The sequence below is a fragment of the Podarcis gaigeae genome (genome assembly GCF_964106915.1).
Source record: "Podarcis gaigeae genome assembly, chromosome: 15".
NCBI lineage: Eukaryota > Metazoa > Chordata > Lepidosauria > Squamata > Lacertidae > Podarcis > Podarcis gaigeae.
The window spans coordinates 13,919,539-13,943,586 of NC_139692.1; the positions used below are offsets into that span (position 1 = coordinate 13,919,539).

At 42.9% G+C, this 24,048-nt stretch overlaps 1 protein-coding gene across 3 annotated transcripts; it reads right to left on the bottom strand.

The window, feature by feature from the left end:
- Positions 1-1,164: 1,164 nt before the first annotated feature.
- On the bottom strand, positions 1,165-23,776 carry EI24 (EI24 autophagy associated transmembrane protein). 3 transcript variants are annotated; one of them, XM_083713777.1, is made up of 11 exons: positions 23,606-23,776; positions 16,562-16,709; positions 13,554-13,699; positions 12,636-12,696; positions 10,591-10,657; positions 8,885-9,009; positions 7,273-7,392; positions 6,177-6,288; positions 5,008-5,119; positions 4,119-4,193; positions 1,165-2,902 (listed from the first exon to the last, which is right to left on the bottom strand). In XM_083713777.1, exons 2-11 carry the CDS (start codon positions 16,601-16,603, stop codon positions 2,737-2,739), a joined length of 1,026 nt encoding a protein of 341 aa, XP_083569903.1. In that variant the 5' UTR covers positions 16,604-16,709; positions 23,606-23,776; the 3' UTR covers positions 1,165-2,736. The 3 variants fall into 3 exon arrangements, with proteins under 3 accessions (XP_083569903.1, XP_083569904.1, XP_083569905.1); XM_083713778.1 differs by lacking the exon at positions 23,606-23,776 and adding an exon at positions 21,042-21,430; XM_083713779.1 differs by lacking the exon at positions 23,606-23,776 and adding an exon at positions 17,176-19,024 and having other exon boundaries at positions 16,562-16,812.
- Positions 23,777-24,048: the final 272 nt, after the last annotated feature.

Sequence of the window (24,048 nt, forward strand, 5' to 3'; positions counted from 1 at the left end):
TTGATCCCATGTAACAGGACTAGACAGAATTTTAGCACACTCCCGCCCAGGCCCTGCTTCCACGGTGGAGTCTACCTCCTTACTTAGGACTGTGTAGTCTCAGACAACCAGAGCCATTAGATCTTTAAGTACAGAAACAATTTAAGAAAACCTATTTTAAAAGAAGTATTAGTTCACTATCAGCCTTGGGAGTTCTTTTTTGTGGTTTTTAAATGATTTTTGGAACGTCTGAGGAATCCTCGGAAGGAGAGTCCTCATGAGAACAGGAAACTGTCTTATGCTGACTCAGACTCATTGATCCATGTAGTTTTTGTTTTTTTAAATATTTTATTAAGGGTTTTCTTGTTTTACAGTGTAAGTGTAATGCCTCGTATTTTTTTTTCCATGTAACATTTTTACAAATCCGTTTCATTTGTTGAGGCATTAGGGGGAGAAGAAAAAAAAGGGGGGGTGGAGGGAGGGGAGATGGATGGGGGTGGGGTCGGGTAGTGGTGTTTCTATTATGCTTAATGTATGTAGAGTTTGGTGTCAGCGGGCCTTGGGAGTTCTAAGAAACCCAAAAATAAGTGCAGTTTTGAAAGGTTCGGTCCACCATCTTAGTTCAAATAGCATCCTATTACAGTACAGTCGTACCTTGGAAGTCAAACAGCCTAGTTCTCGAACGTTTTGGCTCCCAAACAGTTGAAACCCGGAAGTGACTGTTGCAGCTTGGAAGCCGAAAATCTGACAGGGCTTCCAGTTGGTTGCAGGAGCTTCCGCTTTGCTTTTTGAATGTTTTGGAAATCGAATGGACTTCCGGAACGGATTCCATTATACTTTCAAGCTACGATTGTATATCCAAGAATAAATGAAAACCTGTTCCTTCCTTGATCTCGGGAACTATAATTAAAAATGTGGTTCCACTGGGTTGTTTCCGGTGCTAGTCCTACTCAGCATAGTCTAGTTGAAGTTAATGGGCATGCCAAACTTAGATTCATTAATTTCAATGGGTCTACTATGAGTAGTATTTAACTGGATACAACCCAATATGTTCAAAGGTATCCAAATGCAACTTTCCAAAATATACAGAAATTGGCAGTGAGTGCAACTCCAAGTTCTCCCCTGTATCAGCACCACAATGAAATTAGCTTCAAAATTCAATCACAAAATCAATTCAAGGTCGTGTAAGGTTGTTGAGTTTTTTGCATTTTAATTTAATATTTCAGTGTGAAAATACTAGAGAAAAGGTTTATCTGTAGACTGACCTCAGTTCTGCAAAAACCAAAGGGCTTTTTTGAATTTCATAGTTTTCGGCCCTACAGAAGTCTTGACATGCATGAGAAACACTGTCTAAAATCAGGATCATTTGCACTTCCTTTGTGATGTATACACAGTTACATATGTACACACAGACAGACGGATACATACAAATATCACATATCCTGAGCTGACTAGCAGTTAGTTTCAGCTGCAACTACAACCACACAGGAGCTCTTCGGCATACATCATTCTTGTGAAAGAGTTGGCTGGGACAACAATTGCAGATCAGGCAGGTTGCATATGAGCTGGAGGCCTCTTAACCGTGACTTGAAATCTTTTTGCTGCAAATGCACACCCACCATACCTAGATTTAACAAGATAGTGACACCTCTTGAAACCCTGTACAGAAGTGCTGTAGGAAAAAGAGTTCTCTTGTTTTTCGTGGATATCCTTTGGAACTGCCATTGTGGTTTTTGCCATCAAACACCACCAGGATCTATAAAGACACTAATTTTTACACACATCTACCTCTTTCCATTAACAAAATATTATACTGCAATTTTTACAACCCCAGCCACAGATTTAACATGTTTCCATTTCAGTGCCTGAACTTACCCGTACACTTTTCATATTTTCCCTTTGAAAGTTCAGAAGGAGTTTTGGGGGGGTGGGGGAGCTCCAAGGATGTAGGTTTTTTTTAAAAAAAAATCCATACATTCTGCTGTTAAGGTTAGGAATTTGTTTCATCCATCAAAGCAGATCCCTTCCAGCATAAAACAGTTTGAGTGGCACTCATCAAGGTCCTTTAAAGTGACACTACCAAAGTGTGTCAGTTGGCAGAAAGAACTGTACAGATGTCACCAAATACCAAAAAAGAAAAAAAAGAGGGCGGAATCCTCCTACTCTGTGTCTTGATCTTGAACCTAGAACTACATGATCCACTTTTCATTTCAGCACAACAGGGATTACAAAATCCTGACCTGAGTTATATGCTATACAAAGAACTACGATCATTGAGAAAACCCAAACACTCCTGGTGCGGTTCACCGTAAAGACCCCATCAGCGTTATCACAAAGCTACGACAAAATATGCATTACAAAAAAATCATTCATCAGGAGGGGGAAATGGCACAGGGTCAGGTGGAGAAGTATCAAAAACAAAACAAACGAACAAAAAAACACCAACCAGTATAGACACAGGTTCATTGCATGCTGTGAAAACAAGCAAAGAACCTTGCTTTTGAAAAACTCACAAAAGGTGTTTAAAAAACCCAGGCTCTACTGCTCCCTTCCCTCCCCCACCCCAATATTTTGCTCCACACGCTCAGTGTGACACAGAGCTGGTGTTCAACTGGGGCTCACGACAATGATGAGAGGGGGGAGGAGGATGCACAAGCCCCTTGGCAGAACACTGACTGCCCTCCCCTGCACCAAAGGACCATGTATACAGCAGCCAGGAACAGTACTCTTCCCGCCCCCCTCTGCTTTGGTTATGGTTCAGTGCGCCAAAGCAGCCTTTTGTCTGGCAGGTGATGAGTGTGGAGAGGGCTGAAGTCGATCGGCTGAAGCAGAGTTGCTCAGGCTAGACTGAAGGTAAACCGTCTTGTGAAAGAGTCTGTTGCTGAGGAAGACCACCAAGGAAAAGAGGCGCAGCTGGAAGTGGCTGGAACACAAGAGGGGGGGAAATGGCTGTTAGCTCCCAGCCAAAGGCTTTCTGGTCCAAAATAAGATCGGAGCACTTTGACCTTTCACTGCCCGAGTTCTGCCTTGCATCAGTTCATGAAAAAACAGAGCACAATTCATGTGCTTCTCTTCAGGCCACTCCCTCCCCAAGCCACACCCCTCACTCGCCCTGGCCCACACTCTAGTGGGCATGCTCTAGTTTGCTTGCCTGGAGAGGGAGTGCATGTTTGCATGTACATATACATGCATAGAATCCTCTCTTATTTTGCATAGCTGGAATGAAGCTCCACTGCGCAAAAGAAAGAATCACATACTTTGTTCCACCCACTTTTCTCTCTGGCATGTGGCCTCTGGAAAACTGGCCCTAAGGGAATGCAGCCCTCAGCTGGAAAAAAAAAAAAAGGTTTCTCAGCCCTGTTCTAAGGGGACCTAGCACTGAAATTCTGCCTTTTGATTTGCAATTGTTTAGACTCAGAAATCTTATACGCAGGTGCACATGATCCTTTTGCGAGTATCTTTCTACAGCCCTACTTCCAAGCAGTCTAAAAGTAACACTTTCAAAACTATCTACGGTAATTAATTAATTTGCATACTGTCCTTCATCTGAAGATCACAAGGCAGTTCACAACACAAAACATACAAAATATGCCGATGTGTGTGCACTCTAAGGGCTATAACACAGCCTAAGGGCATTTCATGCAGCCGTAACTGAAGTACTTTATAAGCAGACTGTAGGACATTCAGGGTTTAAATATCTTTGTAGCTGAGCACAGTTGGGAGCAACTGTATACACTACAGTATGCATCAGATAGGATAGTGTCTTTAGCAACATGTAATTTGCTTTATTGAGATTCAAGTCTCAGCATTCCACTAAAGTCGTCTCCGCAAGTGGCACCTGTAGTCATTTTGGGAATCTTAACTCTGTCCCGGTTACTCTACACAGAAGATAAATGCCTCTTTTGACTCTCTCTCCACTCAACACTCCAGTTTCTGCTGATCAAATAGCAAGCACACCCCACACTGCCCATCAGGAATACAGAGAATGTTAAACTTGCCGTCAGGGCTCCCAAAGTTATCTAGTTCACCAACAGAGGGTTAAACTAAATCACAAAGATGGCAAGAAGAATTGAACAGATTTCATAGCCAACTGGTAGACCTCTTTTCCATCATTTCATACAGGAAGAGAGAATACATACTATGCTTTCCCTGGTGTCTTTGCTTCATTGGCGCTGATGATAAACAGAGGAAAAAGAATGGAGAACAGACAGCCACTGGAAAAGAAATAAGAAATTAATCAGAGCATTCTTATTATGAGATGGTTTCTGTTCACACACGTGCGCCTATTGGCACAAGATAAAGCAGCAATGTTTACAGAACTACTGCTAAGGGTATCTCTGTAGATCTGTGAAATTCAACCTACGAGCAAATAACATTGTGCAAGTTGAACACAAGTATATATCCACATTGCAGAATTGGGTAGCAGAGGCAAGAGAAATGCAAACGCAAATTCAGGGCAAATTCTTATCGCACAAGCAAGTCTAATCATTTTCCTTGCAACGTTTTGCTGCAGCCCTTTTTAATGTTAAGAAATCCAACAATAAAATTGGTCAGCGATCAAGATCTTTTCCCACACTCAATATTCACTAACACTAATTTGAGATAACAGTTAAGAGGCACTAATCCTACTCGAGGGACACAGGTGGTCAGGGATGATGGGAATTGCAGTTTGGGGATGCCTGTCCTAGACTCAAAAATTGTCTTTACAACTTATCTCCCTGCCCCACACCAGTACCATCTATCCTGTTTTCTTATCATTCACTCAATATTAGTTGCACTCATCACAGTTTTCCCCAAACTGATGCCCCCAGATAGTTATTGAACTACCACTCCCACCAGACCCTGCCGGCATAGTCAATAGTAATGTAAGATGCAAGTTGGATTCAAAAGTATCTTGAGGGCACCAGGTCGGGGGTGGCTGTTTTAACCCCACACCCTCCCTTCCTGTTCCACTGCTTTATCTTGTGTACATTTGATTCTACATTTGCCTGCTGTAATATCCAAAGAAAATATATCCAAACAAATCACCTGATAATGTAAGAAGACTGCATTGCAGTGAGGAAGGCCAGTGGTAAGCCAAATCCAAAGTAATAAGGCCAGTTTCTTTCAATGTTGGATAATCGTTGATGCATTTCAATTCCTGACATGACAAAAGCCAATCACAAAGTGGTTAAAAGAAGGCAAAGACACATAGATACTGGATTTCACATTCCAAGATCTCTCTGCAACAACATCAAAAGGGCGGAAGTCCCTCAAATGCCATTTGCAAACTTGTGCAGTTGAACTCACAGTGTTTCGCAACAAATGGGAGTTTCACAAAGATGCCAAAAACTTGGGTCATACATTGTGGTATGGTCTTTTGCCAGCACACAGCTGGGGCACGCTTACTAAGGAATGTGTCTCACTGAATTTGCGGGAATTAGTTCTGGATAAGTGTACAAACACACACACACTGCATTCCTCCATAAAGTTCAGAGTGACATTTTAAGAAACTCACAATAACCCAGTGAAGTAGATTAGACTGAAATACTGCAACATTCTCAAGGTATTTCCCAATCTGCTCTGCAGAGCAGCAGAGAAATGAACCTGACCTTGACCTGACCCCAACATCCTAGACACACCACCAGAGGGACAGTTCATAGATGATCAAGATCTCATCTGTGGTGGGAACATTTATATCCATTAAGCACATGGGATGGGTGGATTGCGCTAAAAGCTCCCATGACAGTGTCATAAATCTCGACGGCTGGTGCTGAGACCCTTCCATTTACCGTAGATTCCGGTGTATAAGACGACTTTTTAACCACGGAAAATCTTCTAAAAAGTCAGGGGTCATCTTATACGCCGGGTATGGGTTCGCTGGGCAGCGGCAGTGGGCGGCGGGCTCTGCCCCAGGAGGAAGCCGCCCAGCAAAGCCAGCTTAGCTCCCAGCACGGAGCCTGCCGCTCACTACCACTGCCCAGCGAAGCTGCCGCGTATAAGACTGGGCGTATAAGTCGACCCCCCCAAAAAAATTGGCAGCTGCCAATTTGGGGGGGTCGTCTTATACGCCCACTAATACGCCAGAATCTACGGCAAGTCACCTTCAATTGCCACGGAGACCCCAGGCACAAAAGAAAGGTAAATATGTATGGACCAAACCAAAGCTTTAAAGAAAACTCAGCTATTTGAATAAGGAAGCAAATAGAAGCACTTACCTTTGTTAAACCAACGATACTCAAAGCAGTACAGTGAGTAGAGCAGCGACATATGAAGCAGGCTAATTAACTGGCCAATGATATCAATGGGAAACAGGCTTACAATCATTCCCTGCAGAAGGCAAGAAGGAATCAGCTTAAAAAGAGGCATTATTATCTGCAAAGCAGGTGCCTTCCAATCACAACAGAAGCGCCATCATTTAGCCCCCAAAAAGCAAAAAAATGAAGGGACTAGAAGCTTTTGCTTCTCTCATCCATTAATTGCCACCCATTTGGGCACCACTAAAGTTTAACCATCATTCCTGCGAGGCAACAGCTGCTTAAGTAATCATTCTTAAGAGGTTACAGTGGCGTGGCAGGAGAGGTACTCAGTTCTCACCCTTGAGTCTTCTGGAAATATTTTACCTGCATGCAGCTTCCTGAGCAGCTTTCTACTTTAGGTACCTCATGGTCTGAATGCACAGTCTGGTCTCTTAAAAGCCTGACTGGTGCCAGGTTTTGCCTCATAGCTCACATCCACACTATTCATTTAAAGCATATGGCTTCCCTCCCCCCCCCCCCCGCTCTGAATCCTGGGAACTGTCAGATTTGTGAGGGATGAACTACAGTTCCCATGATGCTTGGGAGACGTCAGGTCTGCAAAAAGTGGTATAAATATACTTTACATGTACAGTGTGGATGTACAAGGCCTAGGTGATATTCAGGTCCCATTCTTTACTATTCTGTTAAGTGTCTGTGCAGCCAGAGTCCAGGCCTTCCTTGCTATTTTTAAATTTTATTTTATTAACAACAACAACGATGCAAATCTAGCAAAAAGAAAAGAAAGAAAGAATCAAAAATGTAGACCATAAAGCTTCACAGCCTAGAAGGACAAAAATACAAAGATACTAAAGGGACTATAAAGCATTAACTCATACAAATATTCCCTTTACAAATAAAAGATTCATAAAAACAAAAGTATTCCCCACTTGTGAGTTCCAATATTTCTGAAACTAAAAGTTCTATTTAGTCTTAAATTTGCCAGACATTTGCATATACTGATGGTACTAAGTAACTGGGTTGTTGTTAAGAGATGCCAGGCCTTCCTTGCTCTTACCTGGATGAGGAAAAGAGCTTGCAGTAAGAGATTAAACAGCATGTCAGCAATGATTTTACTGACGCTGGGGAAAGGCTGGGGCTTTCTTCCCGACACCTCGAAAGCCAGATCAGCAATGTCCTGAAACACAGGGAAATGTTTTTGCAAAACTGATTTCTTAAGACAAGATTTAATCCTCTCACTACTTGGGACCACTCTCATCACAATCAGCTTGTACAAGGAATAAAAACAGGCATAGTAAATATAAACCATCTTGGGTAAAACATCTGTAGCTATTTGTTTTAAAAGAAAACACAGAATATCTCATCAGAAAACCAAGGATTTCATTCATGTTCTTCCTAAGGTAAGAGTCAGTAGCATTTGTTACTGTCCTGCATTTTAACACAGCTGCTTTAACTTCCAAGGTGCTGTTTCCCTTCCTTAAAAAATGAAATGAAATATGAAAGCTTTCAATACACCACTCAAAACAGGTGGCAGTAAGGGCAGTAATAGAATTCTCCTAATACCATCACTTTACTTTGTTCCGCTTTGGAAACTGATGAGATACAACCAATCATGAGGTGCACATCATTGGTACATAATCAGACATGTATCCATTTTCACTTTACATACTGCTTAATTTGCAATATGCACACCGAAAGGGGACCAAGCTGGAACAGCAGACTTAGGGGGAGCGGCCTTAAAATTACTGGATGTATGTGTGCATATCCAAGTGTGTCTGATTGCATGCATTGTGTGTGTGTGTGTGTGTGTGCGCGTGCGTGCGTGTGTAGTTTGTGTGTGTGGATAAAAGTAAGGGGACTCCTGACCATTAGGTCCAGTCATGGCCGACTCTGGGGCTGCAACGCTCATCTTGCTTTATTGGCCGAGGGAGCCGGCATACAGCTTCCGGGTCATGTGGCCAGCATGACTAAACCGCTTCTGGCGAACCACGGAGACGCCGTTTACCTTCCCGCCGGAGCAGTACCTATTTATGTACTTGCACTTTGACGTGCTTTCGAACTGCTAGGTGGGCAGGAGCAGGGACCGAGCAATGGGAGCTCACCCCATTGCAGGGATTCAAACCACCGACCTTCTTATCAGCAAGTCCTAGGCTCTGTGGTTTAACCCACAGCACCACCCATGTCCCTGTGTGTGTGGATATACAGATATAAATAGATATGGACCAGCCAAATGAGATACACCCTTAAGCTACAATCCTAAATGTACTTACAAGAGAATAAGCACCAATGAATATAGTGTTCTTATTTCTGAATAAATTAGTACAGTGGTACCTCTGGATGCGAACGGGATCCGTTCAGGAGCCCCATTCGCATCCTGAAGCAAACGCAACCCGCGTCTGCACGTACACACGTCGCTATTCACTGCATCTGCACATGCATGTGACGTCATTTTGAGCATCTGCGCATGCACGAGCAGCGAAACCCGGAAGTAACGTGTTCCATTACTTCTGGGTCGCCGCAGAGAGTAACCTGAAAATGCTCAACCTGAAGCATATTTAACCCGAGGTATGACTGTACAAGACTTTGGTGTTAGTGAGACAAGTTCTGAAATCCTCAATTGACAAGCATTGCACAAAAGGGAGCAACATCTTCCTGGCAAGGTCACCTACCTGAAACCAGATGGCATTGACAACTTTACTCAGCACAAAGAGGGGAAGAACCCAAAGGGCACTGAAGATGGAGGTGAGGATAAATTCCAGCCAGGACCAGACATCACCGTGTAAGGAGGGGTCACCTTCCAGAGACAAAGATACAAAAATCAGCCACACAAATGTCTGGGACCAAAGTATTGTGAATTCTACAAGGCTTGTGACAGGAGCCAAAAAGCTACTTTAGGTGCACTGAAGGAGATGGCAAAAGCTAGCAGTTCCCACCCAGCCCGCTTTTGAATGGCAGACCCCTGTATACCAGATTCCCAATTATTTTTTAAGATTCCCATCGGTTTCCAAAGAGGTTTGGCATGCAGGGTTAATAGCTGAAACAAGTCCAAGGTCCCTTGCGCACACGGTTCATGTTGCCATGAGTTGATGACTGGCTAACCAAGATGTGAGCAATTGTCTCCTGGCAGTTTTTTATTTAATAATAATAATAATAATAATAATAATAATAATAATAATAATAATAATAATAATAATTTATTTATACCCCACCCATCTGGCTGGGTCCCCCCAGCCACTCTGGGCGGCTTCCAACAAAACACTAAAATACAATAACCTATTAAACATTAAAAGCTTCCCTAAACAGGGCTGTCTTTAGATGTCTTCTAAAAGTTTGGTAGTTATTTTTCTCTTTGGCATCTGGTGGGAGGGCGTTCCACGGGGCGGGCGCCACTACTGAGAAGGCCCTCTGCCTGGTTCCCTGTAACTTGGCTTCTCGCAGAGAGGGAACCGCCAGAAGGCCCTCACCGCTGGACCTCAGTATCCAGGCAGAACAATGGAAGTGGAGACGCTCCTTCAGGTATACTGGACTGAGGCCGTTTAGGGCTTTAAAGGTCAGCACCAACACTTTGAATTGTGCTCGGAAACGTACTGGGAGCCAGTGTAGGTCTTTCAAGACCGGTATTATATGGTCTTGGCAGCTGCTCCCAGTCACCAGTCTAGCTGCCACATTCTGGATTAATTGTACTTTCCGGGTCACCTTCAAAGGTAGCCCCACATAGAGCGCATTGCAGTAGTCCAAGCGAGAGATAACTAGAGCATGCACCACTCTGGCGAGAAGAAGAAGAGAAGAGTTTGGATTTGATATCCCGCCTTTCACTCCCTTTAAGGAGTCTCAAAGCGGCTAACAATGTCCGCGGGCAAGTAGGGTCTCAGCCTGCGTACCAGATGGAGCTGATAAAGAGCTCCATCGAAATTTATTTATTTATATACACCACTTGATTGTAGCGTAACCTCCAATGGGTTTACAAGAAATGTTAAAATTATCAATAAAACAGTTTAAAACATTTAAAGGCAACTAAAATTAACAGTAAAAAAAAGATCAAAAACATATCAACATTTACTTGCCAGGCTAGGCTTGCCTAAACAAGAATGTTTTAAGCAGGCACCAATGAACTGTACAGGAAAGCCTGATACCAATAGGAAACCACAGCAGATCTCTGAGCAGAGGATATATGCTGATAGGGTCTCACTCCCATCAGCAAGCATGCTGCAGCCTTCTGCACCAGCTGAAGTTTCTAGGTCAAGCACCAGGGAAGCCCCACACTGAGGACATTGCAGTAATTCAATATTGAAGTCACCAGTGCCTGAACTACTGTGGTCAACAGTTAAAGTTGTCATACCAGGTGCAGCTAATAAAAGGCACTTCTAATACTTACCAATTATTTGTGCTGTGGCTGACTGAAGTACAGGTATAAATACCTGATAGAACAAGAGGAGACTAAGCTAAGAAGAAGAAGCAAAGAAGGAAATCAGTACCGTTTAACATGTTTATACAGACATGCTCCGTTCTACAATTTAGCCATAATTCTGAAATCTCCAGTACCGTATTGGCCTGAATATAAGCTGCACCCGTGAATAAGCCACACCTTTAAAATTCGGGATGGGGGGGAGAGAAAAAAAGACAATACCCGAATATAAGTCGCTCCCTTAAAATTGGGTTACAGGCTGAAAATCGCTGCAGTTGGTAGAATTGCAACTCCGTGCCAATTTAAGCCTTTAATCTTGCAAGCCTACAAAAGTTATCGTACAGGCACTCACACCCGTAAATGGCAAATGAACACTCTCAAGCTCGTAAATAGGCAAGAAAACTTTTTTGTTCCGTTTTACCATATGTCTGTTTCAGCAGCGATATCGTTTTTGTAAGGCCACAAATTTTTGTAAGGTCGCAAATTTAAGCCACGCTTTAACTTTGCGCGGTCAGAATTTGGGAAAAAAGTGAAGCTTATATTCAGGCCAATACGGTATATTTGCAAATTAGTTTACCCTTTCAAAGTCTACAGTTTCCTCCAGGTGTGTATTATTCTTCTCCACATTCAGACAGGTGCACAAGACGACACACACAAAGTATTGCCCATGCACCTTAGCACACACTATCAGAAAGTAACCCCTTGCACTTGCATCTCTATGTATGTGGAGAACAGTATAAAGCGACAGACGTTGGGAATTCTACAGGCATATGCTAATCCACTCTGAATTATGAACGACACAGATGGAGTTGCATAAAGCTAAACCATCAACACTACAGCGTAATCATCAAGGAAGAACCAGACATGGAACCTACAGTAGACATTTCATCTGGTGCAATGCAGATTTAGACTACAACTCTGCTATCATCTCTGGTCAATGGCCATGCAGACTGGGCCTGATGCACCTTATAGTGCTAAACATCTGGAAGGAATCATATTGGCTAATTTTGGGATCTGAAGCACTTTGAACAACTCGTTTGTTGTTGTTAAGGAAGTTGCAGGGAACTTTTGGCCTTCCAGAAGTTATTGAACTACAGCTCCAATCTGCCCCAACAAGTGTGGCCAATGGCCAGGGATGATGGGAGTTGTAATTCAGCAACTTCTGGAAAGAGCCAAAAGGTCCCCCACCCCTGTTTTGAGGAGAGGCAGTTACAGAGACGGCCGCCATTGGGGGGGGGGGGGAATGGTTGTTGCCATAGTCCCCAAATTCTGCCCCCGATCACTTAAGCTTGCATTGCCTATGCACTTTAATATGTCTGCATGCACACAGCAGAGAAAGAGCTAGAAGCTCTATTAAAACAAAAGAACATCTGGAGTAGCGTTCTGACTTTTCCTCTAAATACAGCCAAAATCCATATTAGATGGGTTCCTTTTTAGTGCTTCCATACTAAACCTTCACCAGCCAAGACACACTCTAAATGGAAATTTAAAACCCACAATAAATACCGGTAATCAAGGCTGTGAACATCCATTATACTAATCACAAAGTCAGAAGACTGAGCTGGTTCTAACACACAATTCAGTTCAGTGGTGTTCTTCCCAAGACCACTTCTAGATCTGAATGTGCAGAAGTTTTTGAGGTTTGAGAAATAGGCTCACAAATGAAAGGACTGGTTTATGAAGGCAACGATTCCCCAAAAATGTAAGTCTAGACATTCCGGTGGCTCATAGACATTTTGTGGGCAGGCCAGAAGGCAGCTGGCAATGATTACTGGCAACAAAGCAGCCGAAGAATTAAGTAGGCTGCATATCCAAATCCCTTTTTCAGGAACCCTCTGAAAAAATAAAATCTGATTTGAGATAGTAAAACATTGGCAAACCAATCTAACACGGAAGATTTAAGTCACTTATTGGTTTGCTCCCGGATTTACAAGATTCCTGCATGCAAGCCAGCAAACATGTACACAATCATTTCAGTGATGTTCAGGTGTTTAAAACAACAAAAATATACTAACCCAGAATACACCGCCATTCCATGCACAACACTGAACTATTCGGCTTACTATCCGGGGCTCACTAAAGAGAAACAAGGGGAATGTGTGAGAGCTTCCCAAAAGTGACGATGTGAATGTACATTCTGCCCAATTCTCTCTCAAACAGGGAAAAAACCATAATAAATACCTTAAATTACTCTTGTCAAATTCCCACTTATCCACAACCTAGTGGTTGGTTTGATAACTTTAGATGCTGAAACTGAGCAGATGTGGACCAGATCAGTTCCGTGGATGGGAGACCACCAGGACACCCATTTCCGAGTAGAATAATAAATCTACTTTTTAATTCTCTTTTTCCAAAAGCCCACCATATTTAGAAATACACACAGGTCCTGCTATCCACACACTCACTTCCCAAAAATTCACTTATCCATACATTATGCCCAAGTCTCGCTATACACTTCATAGATTCCCTTATCTGAACAGCCAGTTTTCTTCCTTCTATGTTTTTTCCCTTGTCGGTAGCAGTAAAGTTCAGGCAGAAACCATGGAGGTGGGGAGAGGGATTGAGTGAATTAGAGAGCAGGAGAGATAAGGCAAATTGTTTTTTCCCCTTTTGGTTGCAACCACTTTAGGAAGAAACCACTGAAAAAGCGGCGAGGGGGGGGCTGAGAAATATTTCCATAGGAAATAATGGAAATCACAGACTCGTTGTGCAAACACTCGCCTAACAAATGATCTCCATGGAAAACATTGTGTTTGGTAAGTAGGATCTGCATGTATAAAATACACGGTTCCAACTTCTATATATCCCACAGTGCCGTTATCATAGTAGGCATAGTAGGCATATCAAAGTAGGCATTCCTACTTTGGTTTGTAAAATATTTCTTATCTTTGTATATTGAAAGTGGGAGCGCGAACAAACCCTCCCAAACTCACTTCTCCTGCTTCCTCTCTTCACTCTGTGCTCTTCGCTGGGCAAGCACACTGCTTGCTCTTCTTTTTCGCTGCTCTTCCCTTTTCTGTTGGATTCGAGCATCCAACTTGGAGATTGTCCAGATCCCCCATATGGAGTCTTTAATTCCCTATACAAAGAGGGAGAGAGAGACAAAATGCAGTCATACCTTGGAAGCCAAATGCCTTGCGACTCGAACGTTTTGGCTCCCAAATGCCGCAAACCCAGAAATGATTGTTTCGGTTTGCGAACATTCTTTGGAACCCTAATGTCCAGTGCAGGTACCATGGCTTCTGATTGGCTGTAGGAGTTTCCTGCAGCCAATCAGAAGCTGCGCCTTGGTTTCCAAACATTCTGGAAGTCGAACAGATTTCTGGAACTGATTCTGTTCAACTTTCGAGGTACGACTGTAATCAGGCCTAAATTAAGTAAATTTTGGAGAAACTGTGGAAGGAAAACGGAATAGGTGAGTTTTACAGATTAATCAATAACCTTGTGACAACTCTGATTTATGAACTACGGGATGAATTTAGGAAGAAGAAAGGGAAAGACTCACTTGCTCTGCCAGCTCAAAGATGAGCCATACCCTCTTCCCATCTTATTGACCAAATTCCAGTAGAGGAAAGAAAGAGTCTGAAATGAAGGTTTACTCAGGGAAACCTACTTGGAGTGGAACAACTAAACCATGAGAAGTTACACAGAAATAGGCAACTCCAGCTACTGGAAAGCCTATTGCAACGCCTGCTGGATTTCTGAAACTTCAGTCAAACATTATCTACACATTTTCGAACATATTTTTCAAGCCTCGAGGTCTAGAAACATGACAACATAAGACAGATTTTGTTTTCAGGATGCTGTATGACAAGCCTAATGCCAAATCTTACAGCTGCATACTGCAATAATGGAATCAACGTACACACATAGTCCATTGTACTATATGGCAAACCACAGCTCAAGTGTTTGGGACAACTCAGATACTTGCATTACATTTTCTTTTTCCTTCTAATATTTTCTCAAAAGACAAGCCTGGGTGTCTGCCAATGGCTTTCTAGCCAAGCAGGAGCTCCAACACTCTCAATTTTAGCCAAAAATCAATCCATGAGCAACACCTAGTATTAGCTACCCAGTGACCTAGAATAAAATAATTAAATGTTCCAGGGACTCAGAGAAAATGACATCAGAGGGTAGTTTGCTTTCTCTTTTGGCAAACTATTACTCCTTCAAAGATTTGTGTAGTCCAGGGGTCAGCAAACTTTTTAAGGAGGGGGCCAGTTCACCGTCCCTCAGACCTTGTGGCGGGCCAGACTGCACAGTGTTATAACACATATAAAACGCTTTTTCTTTACTAATGTAGCCGAGTCCTAAGTCTGATTAAATTAGGTAGGCCTTCCTTTTGAGAAAAGATGCACATAATTGAATTGCAAGACCATGATGGGTAGGGAAAGCAACAAAGGAGGGGGGGGGGGAGTAAAAAATCTAGAATGCTTAGGACTGTGAGAGAGAAGAATCTGCTATTAAGAACAGATCTGAACATAGAAACTGAAACAGTATTGTGGGCATTGTCTGGTAAGGAGTTCCAAGAGTAAGAGGCAGAGCTGGTTTTAAGAATAAGGGATTGTAGAATGAATAAAGAACAGAGGATGAAAGAAAGGGCTTGATGGAAAATGAGGGGTAAAAGATAAGCTGTGACAGAACCATGAAGAGCTATTTATGAGCATTTCTAAATCTCCCTGCCAATGGGAATGATAGTGCCAAACTAGGAAGCCGCTCAATAGGGTTAAGAACTTCGCTTTAGGATGAGAACAGAAATTGTGCTCCGGTGGCGCAGCAGCAGCAGGAGGCCCCATTAGCTAAAGTGTTGCTTCAGGTTAAGAACAGTTTCAGGTTAAGAACAGACCTCCGGAACGAATTAAGTACTTAACCTGAGTTACCACTATACCTGAACCATCAACAGCTGGCTTTGGGATCAACACCCCCAAACTTGTGTAAAGTGTTACAGTTCAGGACTCTTATGGCATACAAAACGCTGCCTCTAGAAGTTCCCAAATAAGAGCAGAAAACATAGACTGGATGCAAAAAACGAAACAAAAAACCAACGGAGGAGTGGTTAAATGAGATCAAAATAGCTGGCAAGGGGGTTAATAGTGGTAGCAGAATGCTGCACAGAGATAACTATATCAAGATGAAATTCGGGAAGGTCAGTGTGAAACACATTTGGTTGTTGCAAAGTGTGAAATAAGAGTACAGACAAAAAAAAACCTAGAAAGAATAGAAAACAGTCGGAGTATGGCAGTGGTATAGAGGAAGATGGGAAAGCTGATTGAATCAAGTAGAAAGGAACCAAAGATGCTTGAGCAACAAGGTAAATGGAATCATAATTGGAGACAAGATTGGAAAAAGCAAAATGAAGCCTCAAATTCATGCCCGCCCATCTTCCACAAGGTTGGAGATGGGAGTTAGAGACCAGCAATATCTGGAGGGGTATATTACACTGTGTATTACATTGGGTATTACACTGTGGTTTGCTCTTGATTTTCAAGCCAGGTTTCCACAATCAAATTCTGAGGGCAAGTGTAAACCAGTTTTCCAGTTCAGACGTATGGTTTGCCCCAAACCAGGAGCTAAATAAGTAGAGTGTGTAAGAAGGGTAAAGGGTACACCAGATAGCCTAATCTTATAGGACCATACCATGGCTGTATGAACAATCCTATTATCAGCTCGCATAGCCCTTCATAAGGAAATTTGCTTTAAGAACGATTTTACTCTACCATCACATTTATTGCCCACCAAAAATGCAACTCCAGATGGAAATAGCCATGGAGGGTCTGAGCCCTCTCCTTGTTTGTGCTGCCTGAGAGAAAGAGGCTAGCTTGGGACCTTAGAAAACTAGAACCCACAAATCTTAATATCCAACTGGAAATACTTGGAATCAAATTTTAGCCTATAAACACACTTTAAAAATAGATGGCCATAATAAAAAGGAAAGACTTACCCTGATGAGATCATTAAGGAAGATCTTGACACTGTCTGCCATCTCTACTCCAGCATTGCCTCCACATCTAGAACTATCAACTACAGGGTGAAGGGAAGAAGTGAAGCCAGAACTGTCTCATTGTGAAGAGGTGGAAAACTGGTCGAGCCTTATAGGAGAGAGAAAAGCAGAGATTGCCATTACTGAAGAAACAAAACACATTTGTGATGGATTATAAATAAAACAGTTGTGTTCATTTGAATCATTCTCAGCTGCAGTGCAGTGATGCGGGTGGTGCTGTGGGTTAAACCACAGAGCCTAGGACTTGCCAATCAGAAGGTCGGCGGTTCGAATCCCCGCAACGGGGTGAGCTCCCGTTGCTCAGTCCCTGCTCCTGCCATCCTAGCAGTTCGAAAGCACATCAAAGTGCAAGTAGATAAATAGGTACCGCTCCGGCGGGAAGGTAAACGGCGTTTCCGTGCACTGCTCTGGTTCGCCAGAAGCAGCTTAGTCATGCTGGCCACATGACCCGGAAGCTGTACGCCGGCTCCCTCGGCCAATAAAGCGAGATGAGCGCCGCAACCCCAGAGTCGGTCACGACTGGACCTAATGGTCAGGAGTCCCTTTACCTTTACAGCTGCAGTGCATAACAGATGTTTAAAAGTGTTCCAACTTCCAAGACTATATCAGTAATAATGAGATCTCTGGTTTGTATGAAGTTCTGAGATAATTTCTAACTTTGCTGCTTGCAACCTACACTCAAGTAATAATGTCAAAGATTCTGCAAAACATTCCAGCTGCCGTAACAACCACAAGTAATTGGGCATTCACACACTGCCCAAGCATTCAGCTGTTGTGGTTTGTGTGTGGGGTGAGGTGAGGTGAAGCATGTTGACAGAATTACAGGAGGTGGTTTCCATCATAGGTGGGGAATTAATGCCTGCATGTAGTTCCCTCCTCCACATGCTAAACCAGTCCAAACCGTCTGCGTCCTTTAACCCAACTCTCCAAATCTCCCTTTATCTCTACATCACTCTTTACCTTCATCCAAAAAATAATACATATGTTCCAAGGAGGCAGGGAAGTAAAGAGTCACAAAACAGACACACCCTAAAAAGTGTATTTCACATACTTATTCTGAATCTCCGCTTTCTCAGCTATGAAATTACACACATAATATAAAACAAAGCAATGCTTCATAGATGTCCTTGCACTTTTAAGACTAAAATAGTGACCAAACCTAACCACGAAGAATATTTATTGTGAGTGCAGAAGGTGGCAAAGTGTATGGCGATCCCATTACACAGCGGAAAAGGCTCTTTGAGGAAAATAAACCTGAAGCCAACAAATGATAAACGGATGTCTGTAATTAGCGAACACTTAAAAGGAAATAAAAGTCTTCCATATTCAAAATGGCTAAGCAATTGATTCTAGTGCGCATGAAATTTGAATAAAATGTAAGGTTCTAATTTGTCAGTGTTGTATGCTCCTTGTGCTGCTTCTTCACACAGCATGCTCACTGTACATCTCACTTGACAAAATGGTGTCAAAAAAAGAAAGCTCTCTGCCCCAAGTAATCTACAATCTACATTTAGACAGCAGACAGTGAATCAAGGGGGAGGGGAGCGGATTGAGGAGCACCACTGGAAATGTAATCTGGGCTAACTGTGAATAAATGCATTTTTTAATATTTAGACTAAGGCTGAATCCAGGCATCCAAACACAGGTAACAATGCTGTGTCAAATGTATTTTAGTGTGGTGTCTGAATTGACAAACCATCTTTTGGGGTTGGCTGGAAAGCTAGCATCAGAAAACATTGTTTTCAAACTATAGTTTGTGTGGTTTGGCATAATGAAAAACTACCAAGCTTCTGAAATCACTGGAAATACCGTCAATTCAGGAATTACCTAAAGAGTCAGATCAGCTCTGTGTGAAATGTTATTTCCATTGTAGTTCAAGTACATAAGAGCCACCATTCTAGCAAGTTATACCTTATTTTAAATGACAACTACTGTGATCTCCATCAGTGAAATCATTCTACTTAGCAATTTTTGTAGATAAAGAAAATAGAAAAGCAAACAACTGGCATTTATAAAGAAACTATTTGTGACTCATCTTGAACAAAATCATATTGTTCCTAGTCTTGCATTGGATTCTCAAGTTCCGTATTAATATATGCCTTCATATACACATTTTGCCTCCAGCGTTCAGCAAAAGGTAATTAGAAGGAGTGTCAGGAAAGCACACGTTCCTGTTCAGAGCAGAATGTGTGTGTGTGCTTTCTTTTGTGTTTCATTTGCTCAGCACAGGTTTAGACTAGTTAGACCACACTAATGGCGCAGTCACTCCAAAGTGAACAATTAGATATAGAACCTCTATGTCATTAGAAAGTTTCTCTTTAGGGTATGTCTGCACTACTACAGACTGAAATCAGTTTTACACACAGTTAGTTGAAGGCTCCCATCCAGAGCCCATGGGAAGCATAGTTCTATGAAGGTACAAAGAATCTGTTAGCAAATAAGTTTTTCATTCTCATAAAACTACTGTTCCCACAACCCCCCTGGAGAATCTGGGTTCATTACACCCATTTCAAACTGGTTTAAAATGAGCGGTATAAATTTGGCCTTAGCGTCCCATACATATACAGCAATTCCATTAAGTTTAGTGAGCATAGCTCTGAGTACGCACATATTGAATGGCAACTAAAATCCCTTCCAAATTAAGCCCCAGCTTGTTCATATTTTAAACAAGGATGGCACTACTTCCTTACCACTGCAAGAAGCTTTGATAGTTAGATGCAAAGCATAATTATGTATTATAGGGTCTCACAGGTCCTCACTAATGGGCATTAACTCTTCCTAACAAAAGCTATTCAGTCTGAAACAAGTGTTTGTCCATCTCTGGTATATGAAATACTGCCTAACACCACCCTAGGGACTACAATATGCAAGCACAGCTCACTGAATCATCCTACTTGAGAACAAAATTACTGTGTTGATCTGACTATCCATTCATCCTCTTGCCAAAAAAGAATTTGTGCTGTTCCTAGCAAGTTGCCGAGTGCTCCTGTTAAAATAATGTACACAACACAACCTACAATATTAAAGCTACACTTCAGTTTAATGATAATAGTGACCATTCATATCATACTTTAAAAAAACCTGAAGAAAATTTCTTAGTAATCCTTACATTAGCCCTGTCTTGTACGTCAGTATTATTTTTCCCGTATTAGCCATGATGGGCTGAGAGAACCAAGCCAATGTAACAAATTTGTGGCTGTGGCAATACTTGAACTAGGGACTTCCTGGTTCAGGCTAAAATCCTATCCACACTTACCTGGGAGTAAGTCCCACTGATTTCAACAGGACTTACTTCTGAGTATATATGGTTAGGATCGCACTCAGTCTCATTGCTGCTGTCAGAAGCTCAGATTTCACACAGGGCAAATAGGCCACTCTGGAACCATGTGGTGGAGGGTGGGACTTATAAATTAGACAATATATACAAATAGGTGCTAGTTTCAGAAAATCATAAAACAATCAGCAGTGATATGCACCCCGTCTTCCACCTTTAGCACCTGTCTGCCAACGAACAGCCACTCCACCTCAAAATGGCAATTTAGGTCATTTCATGAGAAAATAAAGCTGCACACTTCAACAGAGAATTGATCTCAGAAACACTCAGAAAAAGATGGGAATGGAGTGTGGGGATGATGCAAAAAGAGGGTAAGAGTCCAGCGATGAAGCTAAATTAGTTAGAGAGAAAAGGGGCAGCTTAAGCACAGCAGACAAGGAGAACTGGGTGCAGCAGTGCTGAATTGCAGGGACAGATGCGAGATTTAAAGGGTTTGGGTGTACATGGGAATGGAAACAAAAGGTTTGAAGGGTGTGTGTTTTGTGGTCCTCCAAAACAGAAAAAGACAGAAGGATGCCTGTCAGAGCAAACAGAGAGAAGGTGCCAGAGCAACAATCTGGAGGAGTGTAAAGTTTATATATGGGGAAAGATCTGAGGTTATGTATTGCAGACCAGGGAGAAGAGATGGGATGGCGAGCACAAATAAAAAGGGTGGTATTATGTTATTAAAGCAAACGAAAAGAAGGGATGGGGGGGAGGTATTGCAGGTCACAATTGCATGCAATTATTAGAGAAGAGTGTTTCTGAGGACGAGGTAATTTATTATACCCCAGAGGAGCGGGGTATAAATAGTAAAATTATTATGATTAAGATTATGAATAGGAAAAAGGTGTGAGGTTGCCCAAAAGGGAAATGGTAGGAGGATATTGCTGGGTGGGTAGGAGACAGGCATGGAGGAACCGGATCGAGAGTCCCCAGTCTAGGCTTGCAACTAGGAAAAGAGGGACCGGGGAGGGGGGAGCCCCAGAAGAGGGAATTAGGAGGGGAGGCGGGGGAGGGTAAAGGTGTGTCGCAAGCCACACACACACACACACACACACACACACACACACACACACACATATATACGGGGTCTTCGATACTTGCCGGCCTAGGGCGCTCGGAGTCCGTGGCGGCGGCGGCTGACCCGACCCAAGCAATTGACAAGCAGCTGCCCCGGCCGCCAGAAAAGGCTGACTGAGCTGAATAACAAGCTCCTTGGGCAGCGCCGACCGGGAAGCCACTGCGCAGGCGCGGCGCACCGGGTACCCCCTCCCGCCCCCCCGCCTCTCTCTCCAGATTACAAGGAGCGAGACGGCCGGCTTGGGTATGACGGAAACGCGCGTGCGCCCTTCCGCGGATTCTCACCCCTCCACTCCTTTCCCCGAGGTAAAGAGCAAGCGCAGTAATGGAGGAGGAGACGGAAGCGGGAAGCTCCTCAGAGGGGGGGGGGGAAATGCAGCGTTGCTATGGAGACGCCCCTGCTCAGTCTCTCACAGACCTGTTTTGACAAATGAAAATAAAAATTAAGAGCATCTCAATGTGTGACTCGTTTGCTTTTTGCTGTGCTCTTTTTTTACAGGTTGTCTTAAAACACACATCCATAAGGTTCGCCCTGTTGAAATATTTATTCCTCTACCCAGTGCCAACAAGCCAAACCTGAGAAGTACATTGCCCTTTTATTTTGAAAGCTGTGGTAAATATTTGTAAAAAGGTGACAGGGAAATTAATAATCAGGTGGCTTGCAATCCTACGATGTTTCCAGTCTGGAAAACACACACACACACACACACAAACATATGGCCTCTGCATTATTCGGCTGCATCCCCTTTGTATACGGTAAATAAAATACAAGCCAATATTAACTCAGGTACTAAGCGGTTGAAGTCAACAGCACTTTCTGTCAAGGCTGCATAGCACTGCTGCCTCAGCGAATAAGACCCATTTGAACTCAGCTGGACTTCTGAGTAAACATGTACTTGCACCGATGCTCTCCTGAAAACATTTCAATCCATGGACAGAGGAAATACACAGGCCAATATTTAGTTCCATGTTAAACAGGAATACCAACCCATCCGTCATCTCAGAGTCATCATCACAAAAAGTGGATTAAAATTCCAATTCCACACACAAGCATATATGTATTCAACTCTTAGCATTTCAACAGTTCAGCCTTTGGTGAGACACTATTGAATTGTACCCCTCCTGGAATATACCAGTGATTTTCAGCCTTTCTTAACATTTAGGAAATATCTACAGCATCAACTTGTCTGCTATGGAGCCCCAGGTCCCCAAAAATATTGTAGAGGAGACTGAAATACACTCTGGGGTGCAAATTAGAGCTCACGGTATTTACAGGGCCTATTGGGTTTCACCATAAACTTGTGTGAGCAAAATAGTCACACACACACACACCCCAACACTTAAGATTTTCTTATGGCGGCAGGTTGTTGGAGCCTTTCAGGGAAGCTTGTCTCTTATTACTGATCTTCCTTATTGAAAAAAAATCCTTAAAAGTTTTTGAGAAATCCTATGGTTTCCTACAACACAGTCTGAAAACTAGCGGTGAATCTGTGTCAGAGAAGAAGGAAATTTTAGAAGTTGTGGTGCCTAGATCTCCAATGTTTATCACTTGTTTAAGTAGCTTCTCTTGCATAGTATTCAGGCATAACAAAGATACTTAGGAAGAATGGAAACTCAATACTGTCGACACCGACTGGCAGCAGCTCTCAGTTCTTTCAGGCAAGGGTCTCTTCCAGCCCTAGCTGGGAGATTCTGGAAACTGAACCTGCAACCATTTGCATTTTACTTGTTAAATCTTTATTAAGTTTCTTTATCTGATACATCCATTTCACAAAAGGAGCATATTGTATTTTCTTAGCAGTACTAAATGAATAACATTTTTCATTGTCCACATGTGCAACAAGATATACCATTAGTTTTTTGCAGGACTGTTTTAACTTCATCCACTATTTAAAAAAGGGGGGGGGCACAATCAATCTTGAGTTGGATTATAGCTACTAACAATGTACTTCTGTGTTTACTGAGAAGTAAAGCTCACTGTGTTCAGGGGTGCTTATCCCCAGGTAAATTGGTTTATATATAATCACATACCCTTTAACATTTCTCCCAAGAAAATAGGGACATCCCATTCCAAAATGATAATTTTACTATTTATACCCCACACATCTTACTGGGTTTCCCCAGCCACTCTGGGCAGCTTTGAACATATATAAAAACATAATAAAACATTAAATATATATATACAGAATTGCCTTCAGGCGGCTTGGAGGTTGGATAACTTCTTAGCCTCCAACATTTCTCCAATGAAAAGAGGGACATCCTAAGGAAAAGTGGGATATTCCCAGATCAAATCAGAAATTGGGACAGCTTCTGTAAATCAGCAACGTCCCTGGAAAATAGGGGAACTTAGAGGGTCTGTAATCACCAGTACGAAAACAGAGTTTATATTCCACCATGCATATGCACAAGATTCTCTAGCACAGCTCTGTAATGCGTAAAACCCGCGCCCTGCCTGAGCCACAACCTGATTTTGCTTTCATCCAAAACTGAAAACGAAAAGACCCGTCAGTTTCCGCCCTTAGAACCTGAAACTATGCAAACCGAGTCCCCGGTATTTACAGCCCCTCTTTCTCCAGGTGCAAACTTACCTCCGGAGGCTCTCCAAACAGACCTCATCCAGGTGTCCGCACACCTGTCAGTCTCTGTCGTTCTGTTCTGTGCAAACAGCTCCACTGTCCAAGGCCAGGGACATCTTTGTACACAGCCGGTGCCCTCTGGGAAACGTAGTTCTGAGCCTTCCCTTGCTTTGCATAACAGGAGGGTTGTGTCACTTTTACACAGCCTTGAGTGGCCGCGGAGAGCAATCTGGGAGCTGTAGTTCAATCTAATGGGTCCTTCTCCGCTTTCTCGGCGTCCAATGAGAAATCTTCCGTGCGTTGCCCCCCCACGCATCCGGGATCCCATCGCAGCGCCGGGTTCTGTGCATAGATCTAGAGCGAGCACCGTCTGCTGCGGATGCTTCCACAATTGATATCAGTGCCCAAACCTTCCATTTTAGCATGCCTGAAAAGACCGGTTGGGGTGGGGGGAA

Coding starts and splice junctions, on each gene's coding strand:
- EI24 (XM_083713777.1), bottom strand. CDS start 16,603: ATGGCAGACAGTGTCAAGATCTTCCTTAATGATCTCATCAGG. Junction 9,010..10,590: donor AGCCACAGCACAAATAATTG/GTAAGTATTAGA, acceptor TGTCTCTGGAAG/GTGACCCCTCCTTACACGGT. Junction 6,289..7,272: donor AAGCTCTTTTCCTCATCCAG/GTAAGAGCAAGG, acceptor TGCCTTCTGCAG/GGAATGATTGTAAGCCTGTT.